Source organism: Rhinatrema bivittatum, chromosome 1, assembly GCF_901001135.1.
Source record: "Rhinatrema bivittatum chromosome 1, aRhiBiv1.1, whole genome shotgun sequence".
NCBI classification, from domain to species: Eukaryota; Metazoa; Chordata; class Amphibia; order Gymnophiona; family Rhinatrematidae; genus Rhinatrema; species Rhinatrema bivittatum.
This window is the reverse complement of record NC_042615.1, coordinates 128,383,912-128,406,810: the sequence shown is the minus strand read 5'-3', so window position 1 is coordinate 128,406,810 and position 22,899 is coordinate 128,383,912. Positions and strand designations below refer to the sequence as shown.

Here is a 22,899-nt window from a genome sequence, read left to right as displayed (position 1 = left end):
AGTCAGGTCCAAGTGTGCATAGGAATGTAATAGCTCTCTTCTACATCAGCTTGAGAAAGCTTCTCAGACCTTTCTTTCCTGATGTCAATAAACCTGCTGTCAGACTAATTGTGTTCTCCATTAATGGACTCAGTTGAAGTGTCACTGGCTCAAATTCCATTGCAGAATTATCTGCAACTTTGACTCCCACTCTGAACTAACATGGAACTAAATACCAAGAAAATCAGATCCTCACAACACAGAGCTGAATGTTTTTAGAAATGATCATTTTTAGGGTTCCCCCCATTTCTGTCTTAGTTCATATCTGACAATCACTATAACAATAAGACTGTAGCAAGAAAAATATATCCATAACACTGTCTCTAAAATGTGACAGAAAATAATCTAAATATACTGTCCTAAATTCCTAACTATATGAGGTAGACAATCTGAGATGGGACTAATCTGTGAGAGACCATACATAAAATCCAAATGTGATGATATAAACTTTAATTCCTAAACTTAAATTTATTTCAGATATAGACAACTAAAGAATGGATATAAAAATAGCATATACGTATATAAGCAGCATGTACGCGATATAAGTTATTTTATAAACATCGTGAGTACGTGCATACTTTCTGTATGACGCACACATTTTACCAGGGAAAAAAGGGGCGTCCCAGGGTGGGATTCAGAAGTCTGCAAGCAAGTCTCTATTTTGTAGAAGGTATACGCTGGGTGAACTGGTGGAGATATTGGCAAACTGGTGAGTCCAAGTAAGTATTTTTCAGAATGGTATACATGCATACGGGCGGATTTTCAAAGCCCTGCTCGCGTAAATCCGCCCGGATTTACGCGAGCAGGGCCTTGTGCGCCGGCGCGCCTATTTTCCATAGGCCTGCCGGCGCACGCAGAGCCCCGGGACTCGCGTAAGTCCCGGGGTTTTTTGTCGGGGGCGGGGCTGATCGACGCGGTGTTTTGGGGGCGGGACGCGGCGTTTCGGGGGCGTGGTTTCAGCCCGGGGCGGTCCGGGGGCGTGGCCGCGCCCTCCGGAACCGCCCCCGGGTTGCGTCTCGGTGCGCCAGCAGCCCGCTGGCGCGCGTGGATTTACTTCTCCCTCCGGGAGGCGTAAATCCGTGGACAAAGGTAGGGGGGGGTTTAGATAGGGCCGGGGGGGTGGGTTAGGTAGAGGAAGGGAGGGGAAGGGGAGGGGAGGGCGAAAGAGAGTTCCCTCCGAGGCCGCTCCGATTTCGGAGCGGCCTCGGAGGGAACGGAGGCAGGCTGCGCGACTCGGCGCGCGCCGGCTGCCCAAAATCGGCAGCCTTGCGCGCGCCGATCCTGGATTTTAGAAGATACGCGCGGCTACGCGCGTATCTTCTAAAATCCAGCGTACTTTTGTTTGCGACTGGTGCGCCAACAAAAGTACGCGAACGCGCATTTTTTTTAAAAATCTACCCCATCTACCTTATAAATGGCCTGTGACCGACGGCCCGCAAATGCGCAGTAGAGACCAGCTCTACCGCGCATGTGCGGGCGAGCACGTCGCTCTGAGGCAGCTTCAGAAAGAAAAAAAATGGCGGCGTCCAGTGGCAGCAGCGGGCGGCGGCGGCGGTACCGGCAGCGGGCGGCGACGGCGGTAGCGAGCGGCGGCGGTAGCGGCGACAGCGGGCGGTAGCGAGGGAGGGAGAAGAGAGAGAGAGGGAGGGACGGACTGAGTGGGAGGGAGGGACGGAGAGAGAGAGTGGGAGGGAGTGACTGAGTGAGAGGGAGGGACTGAGTGGGAGGGAGGGATTGAGTGAGGGGGAGGGACTGAGTGAGAGGGAGGGAGTGGGACTGAGTGAGAGGGAGAGGGGGGACTGAGGGAGGGAGTGGGACTGGGAGAGAGAGGGAGGGAGTGGGACTGAGGGAGAGTGAGTGGGACTGAGTGAGTGAGAGGGAGGGGGGAGGGAGTGACTGAGTGGGAGGGAGGGATTGAGGGAGGGAGGGATTGAGTGAGGGGGAGGGACTGAGGGAGGGAGTGGGACTAAGTGAGAGGGAGGGAGGGAGTGGGACTGAGGGAGAGGAGGGAGGGAGTGGGACTGAGGGAGAGGACGGAGGGGAGTGGGGACTGAGTGAGAGTGAGTGGGACTGAGTGAGTGAGAGGGAGGGAGAGAGGGGGGAGGGAGTGAGTGAGACTGAGTGGGAGGGAGGGACTGAGTGATAGGAGAGGGAGGGTGGGGAGGAGTGGGTGAGGGAGGGGGTGGTGAAGAGTGAGGGGAGAGAGAAAGAGGGGGAGGTGAGAGACAGAGGGATGTAGCCCGTTTTAACGGGCTTAACGGCTTGTACTTTATAAAACAGCTGGTTCCACATTTAAATCAAGGTTATTTGGTGGACTTGTTATGCATTTTTATGCACCTAAAATATTCGTATGTACGTTTGCAAAATTGGTAGAGAACGTAAGCATTTTCTGGCATCGAAAATATATATATTTTACTACAATGTGTGTAATTTTGGGGCAGAATATGCAATATTTTATAAACTGTGTGACTCATACCTCATACTTGCATAAATCTGTGCATATCCACTTACACATGCAATTTGTGTACTGTGGACAGTTTTGAAAGTTAGAAACAATGAAATAGTTAACTTTTAATCAAAACATTGAAGGAAAAACTGTCATGAAAAAAGTGATGAAGGTTCACTTCTGATATTGCAATATACATTGGACTTTAATTGTTTACATTTATGTTAACATGATTACTCACCAAAATCTTCATAAACATCAAGGTGAGGTACGAAATACAAGCATAGAACATGAATAAAAACAATTAGACATTAACATTAAAACAAGCACGCGACACCCATACACATGCGTGGTACATGAGTGAACATACACTGGAATTTTAAATCATGCGCGTAAGATTTAAAATATGCCTTACCTGTGTATGTGTGCTCCTAATTTTAAGCAGTTACTTGAACAAGTGTATTTCGTGTACCTTCCTTAGGACTTTGTTGACTTTAATATACAGAGGGAAGCGGATTTTAAAATATGCTCACTTGAAAGACATTCCTAGTTTTACCCAATAGTCAACCAGTTTGCCCAGACTGTCTCAAGGTCATCCAGACCCCCTCTGGTTCTGGTTCTTGTTCTTCAGACTGCACTCACCCCAGTTGACCCAGACCCCTCACCAATCAGTTTAGGCTTAAACAGAGATTTCTGAAGCATTGCACTTCATCATGAACAGAAGTAAACATATGCAGGTAACAGCCCGCCGTGCGCTATGGCGGCTGGTTTTAAAATACAGACTTGCATGCATAGCTGTTGGCCGTGCCCCAGAACACCAATGCCTGCTCCATCTCTGCCCCCCTTTTTTTTTTTGCTTGAGCATGTGCATATACACATGTGATTTGCGGCTTTTAAAATATGCATTGCTCACGTGCAGCTCAGATACCAGCATATATGGGCTTTTTAGCGTGAGCAATGCTTTTAAAATTCGCAGAATCCAAACAGAGCATGCTCTTGGCAGGAGGGGCCCCACTGGGTAATTGGTAAAGTACCACAATCTATAGCAGGTAGGTGATATCTAAGCAGGACAAACTAAGAATGACTGCTTTGGGTTGTACATAGAACTCATGAGAGGTCTTGAACGAGTAGATGTGACTCGGTTATTTACACTTTCGAATAACAGAAGGACTAGGGGGCATTCCATGAAGTTAGCAAATAGCACATTTAAGACTAATCGTAGAAAATTATTTTTCACTCAATGCACAATAAAGCTCTGGAATTTGTTGCCAGGGGATGTGGTTAGTGCAGTTAGTATAGCTGGGTTCAAAAGAGGTTTAGATGAGTTCTTGGAGGAGAAGTCCATTAATGGCTATTAATCAATTATACTTAGGGAATAGCCACTGCTATTAATTGCATCAGTAGCATGGGTTCTTCTTAGTGTTTGGGTAATTGCCAGGTTCTTGTGGCCTGGTTTTGGCCTCTGTTGGAAACAGGATGCTGGGCTTGATGGACCCTTGGTCTGACCCAGCATGGCAATTTCTTATGTTCTTATGTTCTTAATACTTTTCTGTTGAAAACCAGTCTGCATGGTGATGGGTAAGGTGGCCATGGACAAGCAGCCAGGCAGAGGCTCTCTGTAAACTGATGAGATAGTGTGGGCTGTGATCAAGGTGGTGGTGGGCCAGCCAAATTGGTGCAGCAGCAACTCTTGGATAAAATTATTACCTGTTTCGGAATCTAGTAATGCCTCAGTAGGAACGGTGGTCGCTCTGAAAGTGAGGCACACAGACACTACCGGCTGCAGAGAGAGAGAGAGCCAGGTGGCGCAGAACTTTCTTCCCGACCAAGCCCTCGTTCTGAGATTTTCCTGTCTTCTCGGGACAGCGGCTAGCGAAATGTCCCTGCACAGTGTAGAAGGGGCAGAGGTTATGCTGTCTCCACCTCCGTTTCTCTTCCTCTGAGAGCTGAGACCTACACAACTGCATGGGTTCTTTGGAGGTGACATACATTATGGGGGTCCAAGGCGGACTTCAGGGGGTGCTGGAACTCAGAAGCTAGGTGGATAGGTCAGTGGGATGTCTTCTTCTCCTGGGCTTATTCCTGGAACCTTAAGTCCACATGGATAGCCAGAGCAATGAGTGCTTCCAGAGAGAGTGGAAGATCTCAGCCTGCCAGCTCATCCTTTACTCTCCAGCTAAACCTTGCCAGAAGATGGCCCTTTCACTGTCTTCACCCCAGCGTAACTCAGAGGCCAGAGTCTGGAATTCTACTGCATACTCTCTCATGGTGGAAGTGCCTTGGTGGATACGTAGCAATTCCATGGTTGCAGATGAGACACAACCAGGCTTGTCAAAAATTCAAAACTGTTGTACAAAGTTGTCAAAGTTCCCAAGGAAGTGATCACCTCACTCCCACATGGGAGAAGCTCAGACTAGGGCTGGACCATCCAGAAGGAGAGTATGTATGTTTCCTGGACTAATTAGAAAACTGTTTATTCCCTCGCGTGAGCATGTTTTAAAATCTGCCTGCATTTGCATGTAAAAGCCGCTAAAGCCCTAGCGGAAATACGTGTGGACATTTACTCAAGCCGCCGCTTAAGATTACGCACACACATATGTGCAACAGGGTGATTTTCAATGCTATGTGCATACGTGTGTGTATGATATAAACTTATAGCATATCTCCGATTCGCGCATTTATGGGCACACGTGCATTCCTTTTAAAATTAGCCAGTTAGTGTGCTTTTATGTCTGCACAAAGGTTTAAAAATATCTTTCATATTTACTGTTCTTTTATCTACCTTGTAAAAGATAAAAACTGGCACTTTACCTCCTCATTTTTAAAAATAGGATTGTATAACGCTATAAAGGCTCTGACTTGCGATCTATGGATGGGAATTTTTTTTTAGTGTCAAAAGACAAGGGAGCAATGAGTGAGGTGAACAGTTTGGCAGATGACACAAAATTATTCAAAGTTGTTAAAACAGCAGTGGATTATGAGGTATTGCAGAAGGATCTTGAGAGACTAGGAGATTGGGCATCTAAATGGTAGCTGAAATTAAATGTGGACAAATGCAAAGTGATGAACATAGAGAAGAATAATCCCAACTATAGGTACACAATGCTGGGTTAAGTGTTTGAAATCACCACCCAAGAAAAGAACCTCAGAATCCTTGTGGACAATACTTTGACATCCTCAGCAGAATGCGTGTGACAGTGGTCAAGAAAGCAAGTAGAATATTAAGAATTATTTGGAGAGGAATAGAGAATAGAATGGAGGATGATATAATGCCTTTGTATCTATCTAAGGCAACATAGTAATGACGGCAGAAAAGAACCAGTTGGCCCATTCAGTCTGCCCAGCAAGCTTCTTACAGTATTATTTGCTACTCCATGCATGATACCCCTATATTTTATTCAAGTGTAGTAACTGCTGCTCCATGCAGTTATCCCCACAAAACCAAGCAACTGTCAAACCCATAAATTACTGCTAACAAAATGTTTACTGGGTGAGGAGTCTTCTTGATAATTCAGACAATGCTGCTTTGCTTTGCTTTGGGATTTGGCCTTAGAAGCCCGTCCTATGCTTTTTCCCTTATGTCTGCATGTCAGTACCCTGGACCGTAAAAGTCAGGGCCCATGTCGGTTGTTGTCTGTATCCTGGTCCCCTTTCCCCCACCCCCTCCACAAACATCTTGAGTATTGTGTGCAGTTCTGAGCTCCCCATCTCAAAAAAGATATAGCAGAACTAGAAAATGATAGGAAAGGGGATGGCATGGCTCCCTTATTTATTTATTTATTTAAGTTTTTTTATATACCGGCATTCAAGACTGGTAGTCCCATCATGCTGGTTCACATAGAACAGGAGTGCAAATTAAACTTAAACTTAAACAATAGTGCGGAAAAGCAGTTACATGTAACAGGGATACAAGAACTTGGCGTAGGAAAGAAAAGAAAAGAACAAACCAGATAAATTACATATGGCTAAATAACTTTGTTAGAGGTAGATAACAGTGAAATAGAAGATGATGGGTTTTGAATGTTAGGAGTTAAATCAAGTTAGCGTTAGGAAATGCCTGAATGAACAAATGAATGAACAATGCCTTATGAAGAAAGGCAAAACAGGTTAGAGCTCTTCAACTTAGAAGGTAGACATTTAACACATTTATAATCTTTTGGAGAGAGTATTTATAAATGGGTATGCTTTTTTATCTCAAATTGTGAGCTGGAATGGAAGGGCACAATCTATCTTACAAAAAGCTAAGACCCACACAATAGAGGGCTTTAAAGATCAAGCATAAGACCTTGAATTTAGCCCTAAAGGCAATAGGAAGCTAATGAGGTTTGGCCAAGAGAGGAGAAATATGATCTTGGAAACAGGTATCCAAGACCAAGCAGGCTGCAGCATTTTATATCCTCAGCAGAGAACAAAGACTGTTGGCAGGAAGGCCCAACAAAGAGTTACAGTAATCCAACGTTGATAAAACAATCAACTGCACAACTCCATACCCCTACTGACATCCTTAAGACACCAAGGGGAATCCACCTTAATCCTCCCTCCCCCCTCCTCACTCCTTTCTATCCTTTTGGATGTTGTCTTGAAAATTGGGGCAGAAAAGTCTCCCTCATTATGACTTTCAAAATTATGCAGGTTGATCTCTCAAGCTACTTTGCCCTATAGACTTTCACAGGGCACAGTACTGTTCAAGATTAGCTGGTGCTTCAGCGAACCATTTAAAAATACTCTATGCAATCTTGCGATGAAATTTACAATTACATTTTTTAAGGGCCCTCAAAGAGCGGCAGAGCAGTTTAAGTAGAAAACTCTTTATGGACAGTTTAGTGGTGTGGTTTAAGAATATCATATTGAGTGGAAGCAAGCAGGATTATTTTGTTTTTGGATTCATTTATTGTTTCCTGCTTTGGACCTAATTTATAATATTCAAGATTAGCTGGTGCCATTTTAAAAGTTAGTGGTGGTGGGAGGACAGGGAATTGTGGTTTCTCCTGCTCCAAACTTCTACAGGATGGCTTCTGAAAGAATAGGCAGGGGTGGAAACTTCCAGATGAAAGAAGGTTAGTTGCGGTGTAGAGGTCCTTTATTTTGGTGTTCTTTTTTTGGGGGGAGGAGGGCACGTTGTGTGGTGGAGGTTGAGAATGAAATCTCCTGGGCTAACTGGCCCTTTCACTTTGGTCTGGTTAGCACAGGGGGATTCTTGAATATATGCTATGCTTTTTTGGGCTATCAAGCACACTATTTTTGCAAGCTCACTATCAGGGTCATTTATCATTTCACGATAGGGCCTTAACGCACGCATTAAGGCACTATTCCACGCGTTAATAGCCTAATGCAGTGGTCGCCAACCCTGTCCTGGGAGCCCACCAGCCAGTCGGGTTTTCAGGATAGCCACAATGAATATGCATGAGAGAAAATGTGTGTGCACTGCCTCCATAACATGCAAATTTTCTCTCATGCATATTCATTGTGGCTATCCTGAAAACCCGACTGGCTGGTGGGCCCCCAGGACAGGGTTGGGGACCACTGCCCTAAAGCACACAAATCTAGTTATACTTTTCATCCATTATAATGACTAGAAATCTTTAGTGATGTCAATTTTGCTATGAATACCTCAGAATGTCTCTGTAATACCACCCCCTAACCTCCCACCTTCCAAAACCTACCCCAATTCAAAATGCCCCTCTACAGTGGTACATATATATAGAGTGCTAGATTGACTCTATACAGCGGCACTCTCTCTCTCATAGCACAAGTGTGGAAACTGCCTATGTGGAAGCAGGGCAATTAGCTAACCACGCCCCTTTTTATCACAGGTGCTATTCCCACTATATTTATCACATTTTGATAAATCTAGAGGTATAGCGGCAGCTGTATGGCAGGCACACTCAATTTAATGCAGTAGTAGGCAATTCTGGCTCTGATCCTGGAGTACCACAAATAGGTCTAGTTTCTAGGATATCCACAGTCAATATGTATGAGGTAAATTTCTATGCACTGCAACCATTGTATATAAATATATCTCATGCATATTTATTGTGCTATCCTGAACACTAGAGCTGTAAGTGGCAGTCCAGGACTGGAGTTGTCTACCTCTGATTTAGTGCCTTGGCCATTAGGAGCTATTTTAGTATGCATGCTAAAGATTTTTTTAAGCATGCAAATAGCTACTGTACCTGAATGTAATCTGCTTTGAAGTGCCAGAAAAAGCAGAATATAAATCAAATAAATAACTTTCTGTGCATGGGCGCCATAATGTATAAAATGGTTCATAACCTTCAGAGCCAGTCTTAGCCTTATGTAATCACTGGCTGTAGTATTTTGGATAATAGTTTTAAACATTATAGAGCTGAATATAAAATATCAAACTACAGTTAAGAGCTTTTTGAAATAACTTTTATTCACATCTCTTGGTTACTTTTATGTTTTACCCCCTTTATGTGGGAAGCCTACGAGTACTAAATGCATTTATTCTTTTTTGCACTTCACAGGGAATCACATTTGATGAATTTCGGTCATTTTTTCAGTTTCTGAACAACTTAGAAGATTTTACAATTGCAATGCAAATGTACAACTTTGCCAATCGCTCTATTGGTCAAGGTGAGAGTATATATTTTTAGGTAATCAAAACATACGTTTTTAAAAATTACATGAGCAAGATTTCAAAAGTACACCAATTGTCATTTTGTATCTAAGACCTAACTTGTTAGATTTATTATTTTACATTTTTAAAGCTTTAACTGTACTATTGCTAGCAACATTTTGTACTGTGTGATGAGCTTTCTTGAAAATTCAAGCAGTGCTACTTGATGTGCTTTTCTTGTGGACTTAGCTGTAGAAGCAGCTCTGTGCTTTTTCCCTTATGTCTGCGTATCAATACCCCAGACCATTGAAATTGGGGTCCTCTTGGTTGTTGTCTGAATCCAGTTCCCCTTTTCCCCTGCCAGAGTTGGGGAGCAATGATACAGTTGAATTAAAACCATCAAGGCTTATTGGTTAAGGTTAGAAATCTCCATGTTTTCTGCTAAGGGTAGTAACTGCTGCACCAGTAAGTTACCCCATGCATGCTTTCTTCATTTCCTTTAGGAATTGACCTTCTCTGGATCTCCTCCATCCTGTTTCTCTCCTTTTTGAGATACAAATTCCAGAACTGAATGAAATATTCCAAGTGAGGCCTCACCAAGGACCTGTTCAAGGGCATTGCCACCTCCCTTTTTATTTTTTTTTATATTGGTTATTCCTTTCTCTATGCAGCCTAGCATTCTTCTGGCTTTAGCTATTGCTTAGTCACATTGCTTCACCATCTTCAGATCACCAAATACTATTACCCCAAGACCCTCTCTTGGTCCTTGCACATCAGTCTTTCATCCCATCTTATACAGTTCTTTTGGATTACTGCACCCCAGATGCATGACTCTGCACTTCTTGGCATTGATTCCCAGCTGCCAAATCTTCGACCACTCTTTAGGCATTCTTAAATCACTTTTCATTCTCTCTACTCCTTTAGGTGTGTCCACTCTGTTGCAGATAGACAAACTTTACCTTCTATCCCTTCTGCAATTTTGCTCATAAAGATATTGAACAGAACCAGTCCCAACACCGATCCTTGTTGCAATCCACTTAACACCGATCTCTCTTCAAAGAAGTCCTGAAAATCCAATTGGTTTGGAGTGCCTCCAGGATACAGTTGGGAAACAACACTTCCCTGGATGGTAAGGCAGGAAGGAAACCAAGTGTAGATGCTCCTGGAAAGTGTTGCTGCAGGACAAACTCCTTACAGCATATGAAGAAGGTTACTGCAGGAGATTTTTAAGTTCAATGATGAAGAGAGGGCACTGATCACTTGTAATGGTTCCTTAGGAGAACCCCCTTTGCAGTTTTATTATCAGGGGAGTAAAGTTTAAAGTAAAAAAAAAAAATGTCTGTTCTGATTAAAATGATTATTGTGTAGGAATTGTGATGGGCCTATGCCAGTCACTAAATTACCCTTGAATGAGTTTTGAATATTCAGGGACAAAAGGAAGGGTTTGGTATTTCTCCCAGGACAAGCAGGATGGTAGTCCTCACATACTGGTGACATCATCAGATGGAGCCCTATCATGGAACACTTTTGTCAAAGTTTCTAGAACTTTGACTGGCACACTGAGCATGCCCAGCATGCCAACAGCCCTCCATCCAGCAGGGGTCCCCCTTCAGTCTCTTTTTTTCCGCACAGCAGTAGCCTCACGGTTCTCAGGAGCTCTATGAGAATTTCTCACAAGAATTTTCCTCACTGAAATTTTCTTTAAAGTTTCAAACTATTTTCCCCATCCCGGGATCCCCCATCAACCACCGACCTTCGCCAACGCTGGTAAGTTTTATCTCATCCTTTGCGGTCAGTTCCCGGCAGGGCTTTCCTCGGTGCCTGGCGGCCACAGACTGCACACCGCCCTTCTTTTTTGAAAAATGGCGACCAGTTTTCGAAAGTGCCCCGAGTATCCGAGGACTGTGTCCATTACGGACCCTCATGAAGTTTGTGTCTTGTGCTTGGGGCCTACCCACGACGTCCAACGGTGCACTAGCTGTGCCCAGATGACTCCAAAAGGCTGCCGGGCCCACTTGGATAAGGTGGAACACCTATTCAAGCGTGTGTCTCCATCTACTCCAGCCAAGAGTACATCGGGTCAAAAGCCTTCATCTTCATTGACTCCGTTGCCATCGACGTCTCAGCGCCATCGAGATACCGGTGACCGCCCATCACCGGCATCTTCACGTTCGAAGGCATCAACATCTTCATCCTCGGTGTCAGAGAAGGACCAGATCGAGCATCGGGAAAAGCACTGTGTACAATTCTGGTCGCCGCATTTCAAAAAAGATATAATTGCGATGGAGAAGGTACAGAGAAGGGCGACCAAAATGATAAAGGGAATGGAACAGCTCCCCTATGAGGAAAGACTAAAGAGGTTAGGACTTTTCAGCTTGGAGAAGAGACGGCTAAGGGGGGATATGATAGAGGTGTTTAAAATCATGAGAGGTCTAGAACGGGTAGATGTGAATCGGTTTTTTACTCTTTCGGATAATAGAAAGACTAGGGGGCACTCCATGAAGTTAGCATGTGGCACATTTAAAACTAATCGGAGAAAGTTCTTTTTCACTCAACGCACAATTAAACTCTGGAATTTGTTGGCAGAAGATGTGGTTAGTGCAGTTAGTATAGCTGCATTTACAAAAGGATTGGATAAGTTCTTGGAGGAGAAGTCCATTACCTGCTATTAATTAAGTTGACATAGATAATAACCACCGCTATTACTAGCAACGGTAACATGGAATAGACTTAGTTTTTGGGTACTTGCCAGGTTCATATGGCCTGGATTGGCCTCTGTTGGAAACAGGATGCTGGGCTTGATGGACCCTGGGTCTGACCCAGTATGGCATGTTCTTATGTTCTTATCGTCATCAACGTGAGCCTTCTACCGGTGCCACCACTGACAAGCCTTCGGCATCGACATCGATTGAGCCACCAGCCAAGAAGTCCTGGGGAGAGGGGGCCCCATCCCCCTCTGAACTCGGGACACCGAGGCGTTCCCACCTGCACCAATGCCGGGAGCTGAGACTCCACTGATTCAGGTGAACCCTCTGGCAACGCCTTCTGAGTTTCCAGCCCCGGTCACTGTGTTACCAACACCAACCTTCCAAGAGGAATTGTACCGGATGGTCCAAGAGGCAGTACTTCAGGCACTTCGGGGATTTAAATTGCCACCAGCGCCGCCGGCTCCCATGCCAACACCTGATCTGATGCCTACCATGCTGGCTCCACTCCTCGAGCACTCAGATACACCGGTTCATTACCATCGGTGCCCGTTCCTCTGGTGCCATCGGCGCCTTCAAGCCCTCCGACACCGATTCCCATTCCATTGACCTCGGATGAGGAACAACGTTTACTAATACCGGAGCCGATTCCAGGACCATCGGGTCTATTGCCACCCCGACGTCCATCGAAAACGCCAATTCCATCGATGCCATCGTTGTCCTCGATGCCGGTTTCTCCTGCTTCAGTACCTCGATCCTTCCCATTGGTGCCACCTCCAGATCCAGCTGGATTTGGACCCCTATCTCCATCTGAAGGCCTGCATGGTGCTGGAGATACACCATATAATCATTGAGGTGATGATTCCTCTGACACTCAGGACTCCGATGAACTCCTATCAGAGCCTTTACCCCCAGAAGAATGCCGCCACTCCCCTCCTGAAGACCTCACATTTGCCAATTTCATTAAAGAATGTCTGAAACCATCCCTTTTAAACTACAAATGGAGGAGGATGCCAGGCACAAAATGCTTGAGGTATTGCAGTTTGTTGATGCCCCTAAGGAAGTGATGGCATTTCCAGTACATGAAGTGCTCCTTGACTTGTTACAACATACCTGGGAGCACCCTGGAACAGTTCCACCAGTGAACAGAAAAATTGATGCCACATATCTGGTTCAGTCAGCTCCAGGGTTTCAGAAAAGCCAACTTCCCCACCACTCTGTAGTCGTTGAGTCTGCCCAGAAGAAAGCCAAGAGATCCCGGCCCCATTCTTCTGCCCCTCCAGGTAGAGCAGGAATCCTTGGATGCCTTCGGACGAAGAGTGTTCCATGGATCTATGCTGATGGCACGTATAGCAGTCCACCAGCTGTACATGACTCAGTACTCATGGAATCTTTGGAATAAAGTCCAAAAATTCTCCGAGACCCTACCGGAGGAATTTCAAGAAGGGCTTACCGCAATCCTCCAAAAAGGACTCGATGCTGGAAAGCATGAAGTTAGGGCAGCATACGACATCTCTGAAACTGCCTCAAGAGTGTCAGCAGCAGGTGTAAGCGCCAGACGCTGGGCATGGCTCAAGTCTTCTGACCTACGCCAGGAAGTCCAGAAAAGGTTGGCAGAACTTCTATGTACAGGGGACAATTTGTTTGGTGACAAAATTCAAGAAACAGTGGCGCAACTAAAAGATCACCATGACACCTTGCGTCAGCTGTCCATTCTCCCCTCGGACTTCTCATCTACCACCAAGGGATCTTTTCGACGGGAACCTAGGAGGCTATCCTATAAGCCACATAGGTATTACTCGCCTCCATCCCATACTCAACAGCCTAGACCCTCTCAAATAGGTCAGCCTCGGCAACACAGGACCCCAAAAGCCCAGCCAGCTCTGCAGACTGGTCCAGCATTGGTGTTTTGACTCCTTTCTAGAGAGCAGAAGTCAACCCCCACCTACCTCACCCATTCCTGTGGGAGGCCGCTTGTGCCACTTTGCCAGCATATGGCACACAATTTCAACAGACCAATGGGTCCTTTCTGTGGTTGCCCACGGTTACCATCTGAACTCCCTCATGCTACCACCGGACTCTTCACCAGGTCCGGCATGGAGTCTGACCGACCACACTCCACTTCTCGAGGCAGAGCTCTCGACCCTCCTGCAGTCCAGTGATGTGGAACCGGTACCTCGACTGCAGTGGGAACAAGGGTTCTATTCTCTGTATTTTCTAATTCCAAAAAAGTCAGGTGGCATTCGTCCTATCTTGGACCTACGCGCCCTAAACAAACATCTCTGCAAAGAAAAGTTCAGAATGGTAACCTTGGGCACCATGCTCCCTCTCCTGCAACGGGGAGATTGGCTCTGCTCTCTAGATCTTCAGGAGGCTTATGCCCACATTGCTATATACCCTCCTCATCGAAAATACATCAGGTTAAGAGTAAGCCACAATCATTTCCAATACCGAGTGCTGCCGTTCGGCCTAGCATCAGCACCCCGCATATTTATGAAATGCCTAGCAGTAGTAGCAGCTCACGTGCGACAATGCAGCATCCATGTCTATCTGTATCTAGACGATTGGCTGCTCAGAGGTCCATCCAAGGAGGTAGAACTTCACTCCCTCCATTTCACCAGCCTACTACAATCCTTGGGGTTTCTCATAAACTATCCCAAGTCACATCTGACTCCATCACGCACTTTCTCGTTCATCCTAAAGGACCAAGCACGCACATTATCAACCTTGGCCAAAGCAGTACAGACTCGCCAAACCACTACAGCTTGTCACCTACTAACCTTGCTAGGTCATATGGCGTCCACAGTTCATGTTACCCCAATGGCTCGACTAGCCATGAGAGTAACACAATGGACTTTAAAGTCCCAGTGGTCCCAATCATCAACACATCTCCCACATTGTCCACGTCGCCAACCAACTTCGTCTCTCACTAGCTTGGTGGATATAGGAGTCCAATCTTCAGATAGGACTACCCTTCCAACCTCCAGAACCTCAAATTACACTAACAACAGATGCCTCCAACCTGGGTTGGGGAGCCATGTCAACAACCTCCAAACCCAGGGAACCTGGACCACAGTGGAAGCAAAGCACCAGATAAATTTTCTGGAGCTCCGGGAATTCGATATGCCCTCTTCACTTTTCAAGATTGCCTCTCCAACAAGGTAATCCTAATTCAAACAGACAACCAGGTAGCGATGTGGTATCTCAACAAGCAAGGAGGTACGGGCTCTTACCTGCTATGCCAGGAGGCGGCACATATCTGGGCCTGGGCTATTTCTCATTCTATTGAGAGCGACCTACCTGGCAGGCGTGGACAATGTGATGGCGGACAATCTCAGCCGGACCTTTCATCCCCACGAATGGTCTTTAAATCCCACTGTAGCAAACCAAATTTTCCAACAGTGGGACCGCCCACACATAGACCTCTTTGCGTCACTTCACAACCACAAAATGGACAATATCTACTCTCTACACCGCGCAGCCTCAACACACCACCACGAGATGCCTTCACCCACTTGTGGACAACGGGTCTTCTATATGCCTACCCTCCACTTCCACTCATCAGCAAGACTCTCGTGAAGTTATGGCAGGACCGGGGCACTATGATCCTCATAGCCCCTCACTGACCGCGTCAAGTTTGGTTTCCCATCCTACGCAACCTCTCAGTCCAGCAACCAATTCGCCTCCAAGTCTCTGACAGCTTGGATGTTGAAAGGTTAATACTACAATCCCTTAACCTCTCTGACAGTGTGTCCCAGGTCCTCGTAGCTTCATGGAAGCCTTCTACTAGGAGATCTTATCGTTCCAAATGGAAAAGATTCTCCTTGTGGTGCACAACAAAAGAAATAGATCCTTTTTCATGCCCCACAACAAGGTTCCTGAACTACTTGTGGCACCTTTCCGAGTCTGGTCTACAGACTTCCTCCGAGTGCATGTCAGCACTATAGCCGCTTACCACAAAGGTGTAGGAGATGCCCCGATCTCGGCACAACCCCTGGTAGAGTGCTTTACGAGAGGCTTGCTCCAACTAAAGCCTCCACTGCGTCCTCCGGTTCTGGCATGTGACCTCAATGTTGTGCTAGCACGGCTCATGCGACCTCTGTTTGAGTCCCTACTGTCCTGCGAGCTTCGACATCTCACTTGGAAAGGGATCTTTCTAGTTGCTATAACATCAGCTCGCAGAGTCAGTGAGCCACAGGCACTGGTAATATACCTAGCTTATACCAAATTTCTTCACGATCGTGTGGTACTCCGCACTCACCCTAAATTCTTGCCAAAGGTAGTTTCTAATTTCCACTTAAATCAGTCCATAATACTTCCTACCTTTTGTCCAAGATCTCACTCACAACCAGGTGAGTGGGCCCTGCATTCCTTGGACCGTAAACGTACGCTTGCCTTTTATTTGGACCGCACTGCAGCCCATAGGAAGTCCACCCAACTGTTTGTCTCCTTCGCTAAAACCAAACTGGGAGATCCGGTGGGCAAGCAGACCCTGTCCACCTGGCTGGCGGACTGCATTTCCTTCTGCTACCAACAAGCAGGCCTTCCGCTACAGGAAAGCGTAAAAGCGTATTTAGTGAGAGCCATGGCAACGTCGGTAGCTCACCTCCGTTCTGTACCTCCTGCTGATATCTGCAGAGATGCCACATGGAGCTCCCTCCACAGCTTCGCAGCTCATTATTGTCTCGACAAGGCTGGCCGGCAGGTTTCCATCTTTGGCCAGTCTGTTCTACGTAATTTGTTTCCAGTTTAATAACCTAACTTCCTTCCTGTGACTCACTGTGAAACTCATCCTGCCCTCATCCAAAAACACCCCAGTTGTTGTACCTGTTGCACGTCGTTGGGAATTTTTTGGTTTACTCTATTCGGGCATCCTGTAATTCGCTATTCACCCATATGTGAGGACTACAATCCTGCTTGTCCTTGGAGAAAGAGTTGCTTACCTGCAACAGGTGTTCTCCCATGACAGCAGGATGTTAGTCCTCACGAAACCCACCCGCCACCCAGCGGAGTTGGGTTTGCTTACATAAGAACATAAGAAATTGCCATGCTGGGTCACATCAAGGGTCTATCAAGCCCAGCATCCTGTTTCCAACAGAGGCCAAATCAGGCCACAAGAACTTGGCAATTACCCAAACACAAAGAAGATCCCATACTACTGATGCAATTAATAGCAGTGGCTATTCCCTAAGTAAACTTGATTAATAGCCGTTAATGGACTTCTCCTGCAAGAACTTATCCAAACCTTTTTTGAACCCAGCTACACTAACTATACTAACCACATCCTCTGGCTACAGACGAGACTGAAGGGGGACCCCTGCTGGATGCAGGGTTGTTGGCATGCTGGGCATGCTCAATGTGCCAGTCAAAGTTCTAGAAACTTTGACAAAAGTGTTTCGTGATAGGGCTCCATCCGATGATGTCACCCATATGTGAGGACTAACATCCTGCTATCCTGGGAGAACACCTGTTACAGGTAAGCAACTCTTCTTTTTTAGTCCTCCCATGGTTGAAACCCCACTTGTTTGAGGGTATGGCATCTGGGGTATATTACACTCAAGAGCATGCTCTGTGCTTCAGAGGGTTGGAGCAGGAGAGAAGGATTGGTGAAGAAGCTGGAGTTTCAAAGAAACTACAAGAGGAATAAGAAATTCCCCCAGGATTTCCTCAGTTCTTGGGAAGTCTTTTGATCCCCTCAGGATCTTAAGAAAGGAGAGTAGAGTTTGAGACTTTTCCCATGAGTATTTTTCCAAACTTTTCTACCCTAATCATTGTCTGAATTGTATGACTGGAGACTGGTATGAATCCATTTATATACCCTTGTTACTATTATTGACTTTCTTACTTCTTCTCTGCGCCCTGGGCAGACCACTGCCCCCCCCCCCCCAAAAAAAAACAAAAAACAAACCCATCCCAAGTTGAAAGTCCCTCTCTTACAGTGAGAGTTATATCAAGTGTCAGATTGCCTCTCTAACAGAGGCTCTCTCTCCCTCTCCCCCCCCCCCCCGCCCCTGTGTCCTTGCAAAATTCAGGGGTTATGTGTGTAAGTCATGGCCCCACCCCAGAATACCCATGCTCCACCCCTTTTCTGCCTCCTTATTCTTGACACATGCACAGGTATGTATGCGCATACTTCCCGGCTTCTTAAAATTCGTGCTTCTTGCGCACGGCTCTCGTACGCATTTATTGGGCCATTTTTGCACAAGCAACGCTTTCTAAATCTATCTAAAAGAAGGCACAATCTCTATGGGTAATTTATCCAGGGGAGTAATCAAAGCAAAATCCTGTGCAGAGTTTTGCTTTGATTATTGGTGCAAACTCCGTGGGTAAAAGTACCCGTGGGATTGCTTCAGTGTAGGTGGTTTGATTATTGTCCCCTTAGATTGGAAGTCCGCTGGGGAAGGGAACTACCTACTATAGATGATGGTAGTGCTTCTTGAACACGGATATCTAAAATCCATATTTCCCTCTAAAGAATTCTAAAAAATTGCATAATATTTTCATACACAAGACAGTGCACTACACTAGATGCACAAAAAGAAGATACTGCAATTCATCTTTTGATTGTAAACAGTTAACGGTAATATGTTCAGATTGGTTTCACAGTTTTATTCATGCATAATGTTCACTGCCTGTGTAAGTCTGAAAAAAACTAACATAATTAGTTCTTTTGAGAACAAGGAGGGGGAAGGATGCGTAAGGCTCATATGAGGTTTCAGCTGGGTTTTACATGACTCTCTGTTAATCTTTTCTTCTTTTAAGTAACATTTCTAAGAAGTGATTCTCTTTCTCTGTTATCACTCAGTTTCTTAGGGTACAGCACCACCTCAGGATTAATGTTGTATTTCAAACAGGTGCCACCTGTGCAGCCAGTTCTAAAAATCCTGTTTCCTTTTGAGATTGAAAAGTGGAGCCATTTAGCTGGCATTCACATCCATTTGCTTTGTTGGCAGATATCTCTGTGCTTATACACAAAGCCTTAATGGCTTGTTTATGGAAAACAGTTTCTTGTGATTTCAATGCAAGTCACACTTTGAAATAATAAGAAAACTGAGAACAGAATGTTCTTGTCCTAAATCGACTCTTTGTAATCTTCTTTAAATGAAAAAGGTAATTGCAGTTCATAGCTTACCATCAAGTACAAATAAATACAAACACAAATCACTTCCTGGTTGTGTTACGACAAAATCAAATGATGTGGTTATATACAGTGCCATCAGAAGGAGCAGACAAGATGGGCAATCACCTGGGAAGCATGGTGCCACTGTCGCTATAACAGTAGCAGTGGTAATTGCAGTTTAAGCTGTTATGCGGTTGTTAGTGCGCAGCTGTGTCAACTGAAGGGGACCAGTCCTCCCTGGTCCTTCCCTTCCCCCACAGTAAGCCCACCTTACGTGGCTTTTAAAAATATAGCTTAATGGCGTAGAGATAAGAATTGTATTTAGATAGGAACTAACGAAAAGGAACAAGGAGCACATACTGTAATTCTTGTGTGCGTGGTATAGTGTTGATGCTCAGAAACTCCTTATCCTGGTCAACAGAATGAACATGATTCTTGAAACATGTGAGTTGTGAAGCACCTTCCTCTTTCTCTTCATCATTGCAAGTAGTTCTGTTTGCGCTATGCTGTGCTATAGCTAAATAATTCTTTTGCTGCTTTCATACTTTTACATGCTGGTCTGTATAAATATGAATTTACATTTGTGTTATTAACCTGCTCCCCAGAGGGGTGGAGTTAGCAATCTGTTATAGACCTGCTTCCCAGAGAGAAGGAGTAGCAACTGTTATGCTTTGTTCCTGTAGAAAGATGAACCAGCAACCTGTATGATTCCCACGGGGAGATAGCTATCTCATACGGATCAGCTTCCACAGAGAGAGGAGTAATGGTCTGATGTGGGTTGGCTCCCACAGAGTGGTAGATGAATAATACCGCTCTATTAGTATAGGAAGTAACACTTAGTAGAAATAGTGAATCCCTGGGCCGATGGCAGATGACAGCGCCCTCAAGTGGAGATCCTGAGAGGGACCACCGGCTAGGCTGGAGTATTGAGACAAACACAGATAGTTCTTTATTAGACTGGAAGTAGAACCACCAGAGGTGGCAGTAGTGAGTTGAAATACCCGGCAGGGCTGAAGTCCCTCTGATACTGGAATTACGATCTCTGAGTTGCTAAGCTGTAAGGAGAGACTTTAGGTAGTGAATAGACAGGGTATGCTGGGCATAACCAGTGGTAGATGATACACTCACAATTGTAGATCTCTGTAGTGACTTCTTTATGCAACAGAGAGTCTTCAGTATGCAGGAACAGGAGCCACAGGTGAGTACTGGTTTCAATAGGCAGTCTGAAAAAGAACTCACAATAACTGTGTATGGGATGGCTTTTGGAATAGAAGAGAGACTAGAAGAGATTTAGGAACATAGGCCCTCGTGGAGCAGGTACCGATTCCTATCTGCAATCTGCAATGGTAACTCACGATCTCAGTACCTGCGATAACGTCTTAGACTGAAGGGAGCCTTAGAGATTAGGAGCAATGGCCCTCGTGGAGCGAGTACCGGTTCCTGTCTGTAATAGGACTCACTGTGTTCACGTCTGTGATCGCCTCCAAGCAATAGGAGTCTTCTGAGTCTTCGGGAACATAGACCCTCAAGGAGCGAGTACCGGATCCCGTCCAACAATCTGAAAACAAGAATGGAGAGAGCGGAGCCCCCGAGGAGCGGGTACTCCTGGTAAATTTGAAAAGGCCAAGCAGTGGAGAAGAATTCCCCTTGCTGACTCGGAACGTAGTTGCAAGTAAAGTGGACTGCCGAAGCAAGTCCCGTTGGAGTTCCTTGCTAACTTGTTAGTAGTTAGCAAACAAAGACCTTTTAAATTGAAAACGGGTGACGTCATTACGGGGGGACACCCCCGAGGTTCGAGCCCTTGCTGGTACAAAGTCTGGAGCGCACGTGCACCCTTATGTCATCAGGAACATGGCGGATCTGTAGCGTCAAGCCAGCCCGGGGATACCGGGACCAAGAGGCGGGGAGAAGCCGTGGCTGCATCTGTCCGTCTGAGCTGAAGGGAATCGCCACAAGGTAGAGAGCGTGGAGCGAAGGCGGAAATAGGCACGAACGCAACAATTTGTTCACAAGATTGCATGAGATTTCCTCGTAACTTTTGATTCTAATTACACCATACTTTCTTCTCCATCTTCATACTCTGCATTATTGTATACTTTGCTTTTCACTTTATATTCTTCTTTGTGGGAGCCATTTTTGTCTTCTGAGCCCCACTTTCCAATAGCCCTTGCTGGATCTTTTCATACTTTTTCAGTGTACTGTGAAGCTTTACTTACTCCAAACATTACTGTGGGTTCTTTCTCTTTAACAAGACTAAAAGGCAGGCCAATGTTCAGAATAAATAGTGACTTTTCTAGCAATATAGGAGAGGGTCAAGGAGAAAGTAGAGGAGAGGATAAATAAAATGAAAACAGAAGAACATAAGATATGCCATGCAAAGTCTGGCCAAAGGTCTATTGGGCCCGCCATTCCTGTCTCCGACAGTGTCCAATCCAAGACAGAAGTTATCTGGAAGATCCCGAAAAGAATAGATCCATTTCTTATTTCTTACTTCCAGGGATAAGTGGTGGCTTTCCCAAATCTCCCTGGGAAATAATGGTTTATGGACATTTCAGGAATTAATCCAAACTCCTTTTAAACCTAGCTATGCTAGATGTCCTGACCACATCTTCTGGCAACAAACTCATCAGCTTGATTCAGCTTTGAGTGAAAACATACCTTCTCAGCTTTGTTATAAATGTAACTGTTTCATAGCGTGTCCCCTAATCGTAATACAAAAGACGTTAGGGCAAAGGCTAAAGAAGTTAGGGCTCTTCAGTTTAGAAAAGAGACGACTGAGGGGGGATATTTTAGAAGTCTAAAAAATCAGGAAAGGATTTGAACAAGTTAATGTAAATCGGTTATTTACTCTCTCAGATAATAAAAGGACCTGGGGGCACTCAAGTAGCTCATTTAAAACAAATCGAAGAAAATTCTTTTTCACTCAGCGCATTGTTAAGCTCTGGAATTAATTGCCAGAGGATGTGGTTATAGCAGTTAGTGTAACTGGATTTAAAAATGGTTTGGATAAGTTCCTAGAGGATAAATCAATAAACTGCTATTACGGTAATTAATAAGCAATACTTGCCAGGTACTTGTGACTTCGATTGGCCACTGTTGGAAACAGGATACTGGGCTTGATGAACCCTTGGTCTGACCCAGTATGGCATTTCTTATGTTCTTGAAAATTAAATATAAACTCTGTCATATCCCATCTTATTTGCCTCCTCTCCAAACTGAAGAGCCCTTACTTTTTAACCTTTCTTCATAACGGAGCTGTTCCATCCCCTTATTCATTTTTATTGCCCTTCTCTGTACTTTTTCTAACTTTGATTTTTGTTTTTTGTAAGATGAAGTGACCAGAATTGCACCCAATATTCAAGGTGCGGTCATATCATGGACCAATACAGAGAAATTAAGATATTCTTTTGTTTTTTTATTCCTTTCCGAATCATTCCTAACATTCTGTTTGCTTTTTTCACTGCCACCATACACTGAGCTGAGGATATCAATATATTATTCCAAATGAGTCCAAGATTCTTTTCCTGGATTCAGGGCTGGCTCTAAGGCAAATAGTGCCCTGAGCAAAAATTGTAGATGGCGCCTCTCCTCTTCCAGATATTCTCACCTCTTTATCCACCTCTTTCCAAACATTTTTTCTCTCCCTCCCACAAGGTATTTCCCTCCCTTCTGTCTCTCCAGATATTGTCTCCATCTTTCCCTCTCCCTCCATACATTATCCCCCTTTTCTATCCCTCCATTTATTTCTTCCTCCAAAGATTTTCTCCCCTTCTCCCTCTCCCTTTCTTTCTCCAAGCATTCTCTCTTCATTTTCCACCTCCTTTCAGGCATTCTCCCTCCTTCCCCTCTATCCAGGAATTCTATCCTCCCTTCTATTCCGCTCCCTCTTCCTCACATTTTCTTCTCATTCTCCTCCTTTCCCTCCCTCTCCAAGGAATCTCTCTCACTTCATCCACTTCTCCCTCCAGGCATTCTTTACCTCCTTTTCCCACCTTACCCAATCTTCCCT

The 22,899-nt window shown here is 45.2% G+C and overlaps 1 protein-coding gene across 1 annotated transcript in view; it reads left to right on the top strand.

Moving 5' to 3' along the window:
• MICU3 (mitochondrial calcium uptake family member 3) overlaps positions 1 to 22,899 on the top strand; it is a 378,395-nt gene that overhangs the window by 282,762 nt on the left and 72,734 nt on the right. Inside the window, exon 13 of the mRNA XM_029587156.1 lies at positions 8,974 to 9,082. Within this exon, the coding sequence (XP_029443016.1) occupies positions 8,974 to 9,082 (109 nt within the window). The remainder of the gene's footprint in view (positions 1 to 8,973; positions 9,083 to 22,899) is intronic.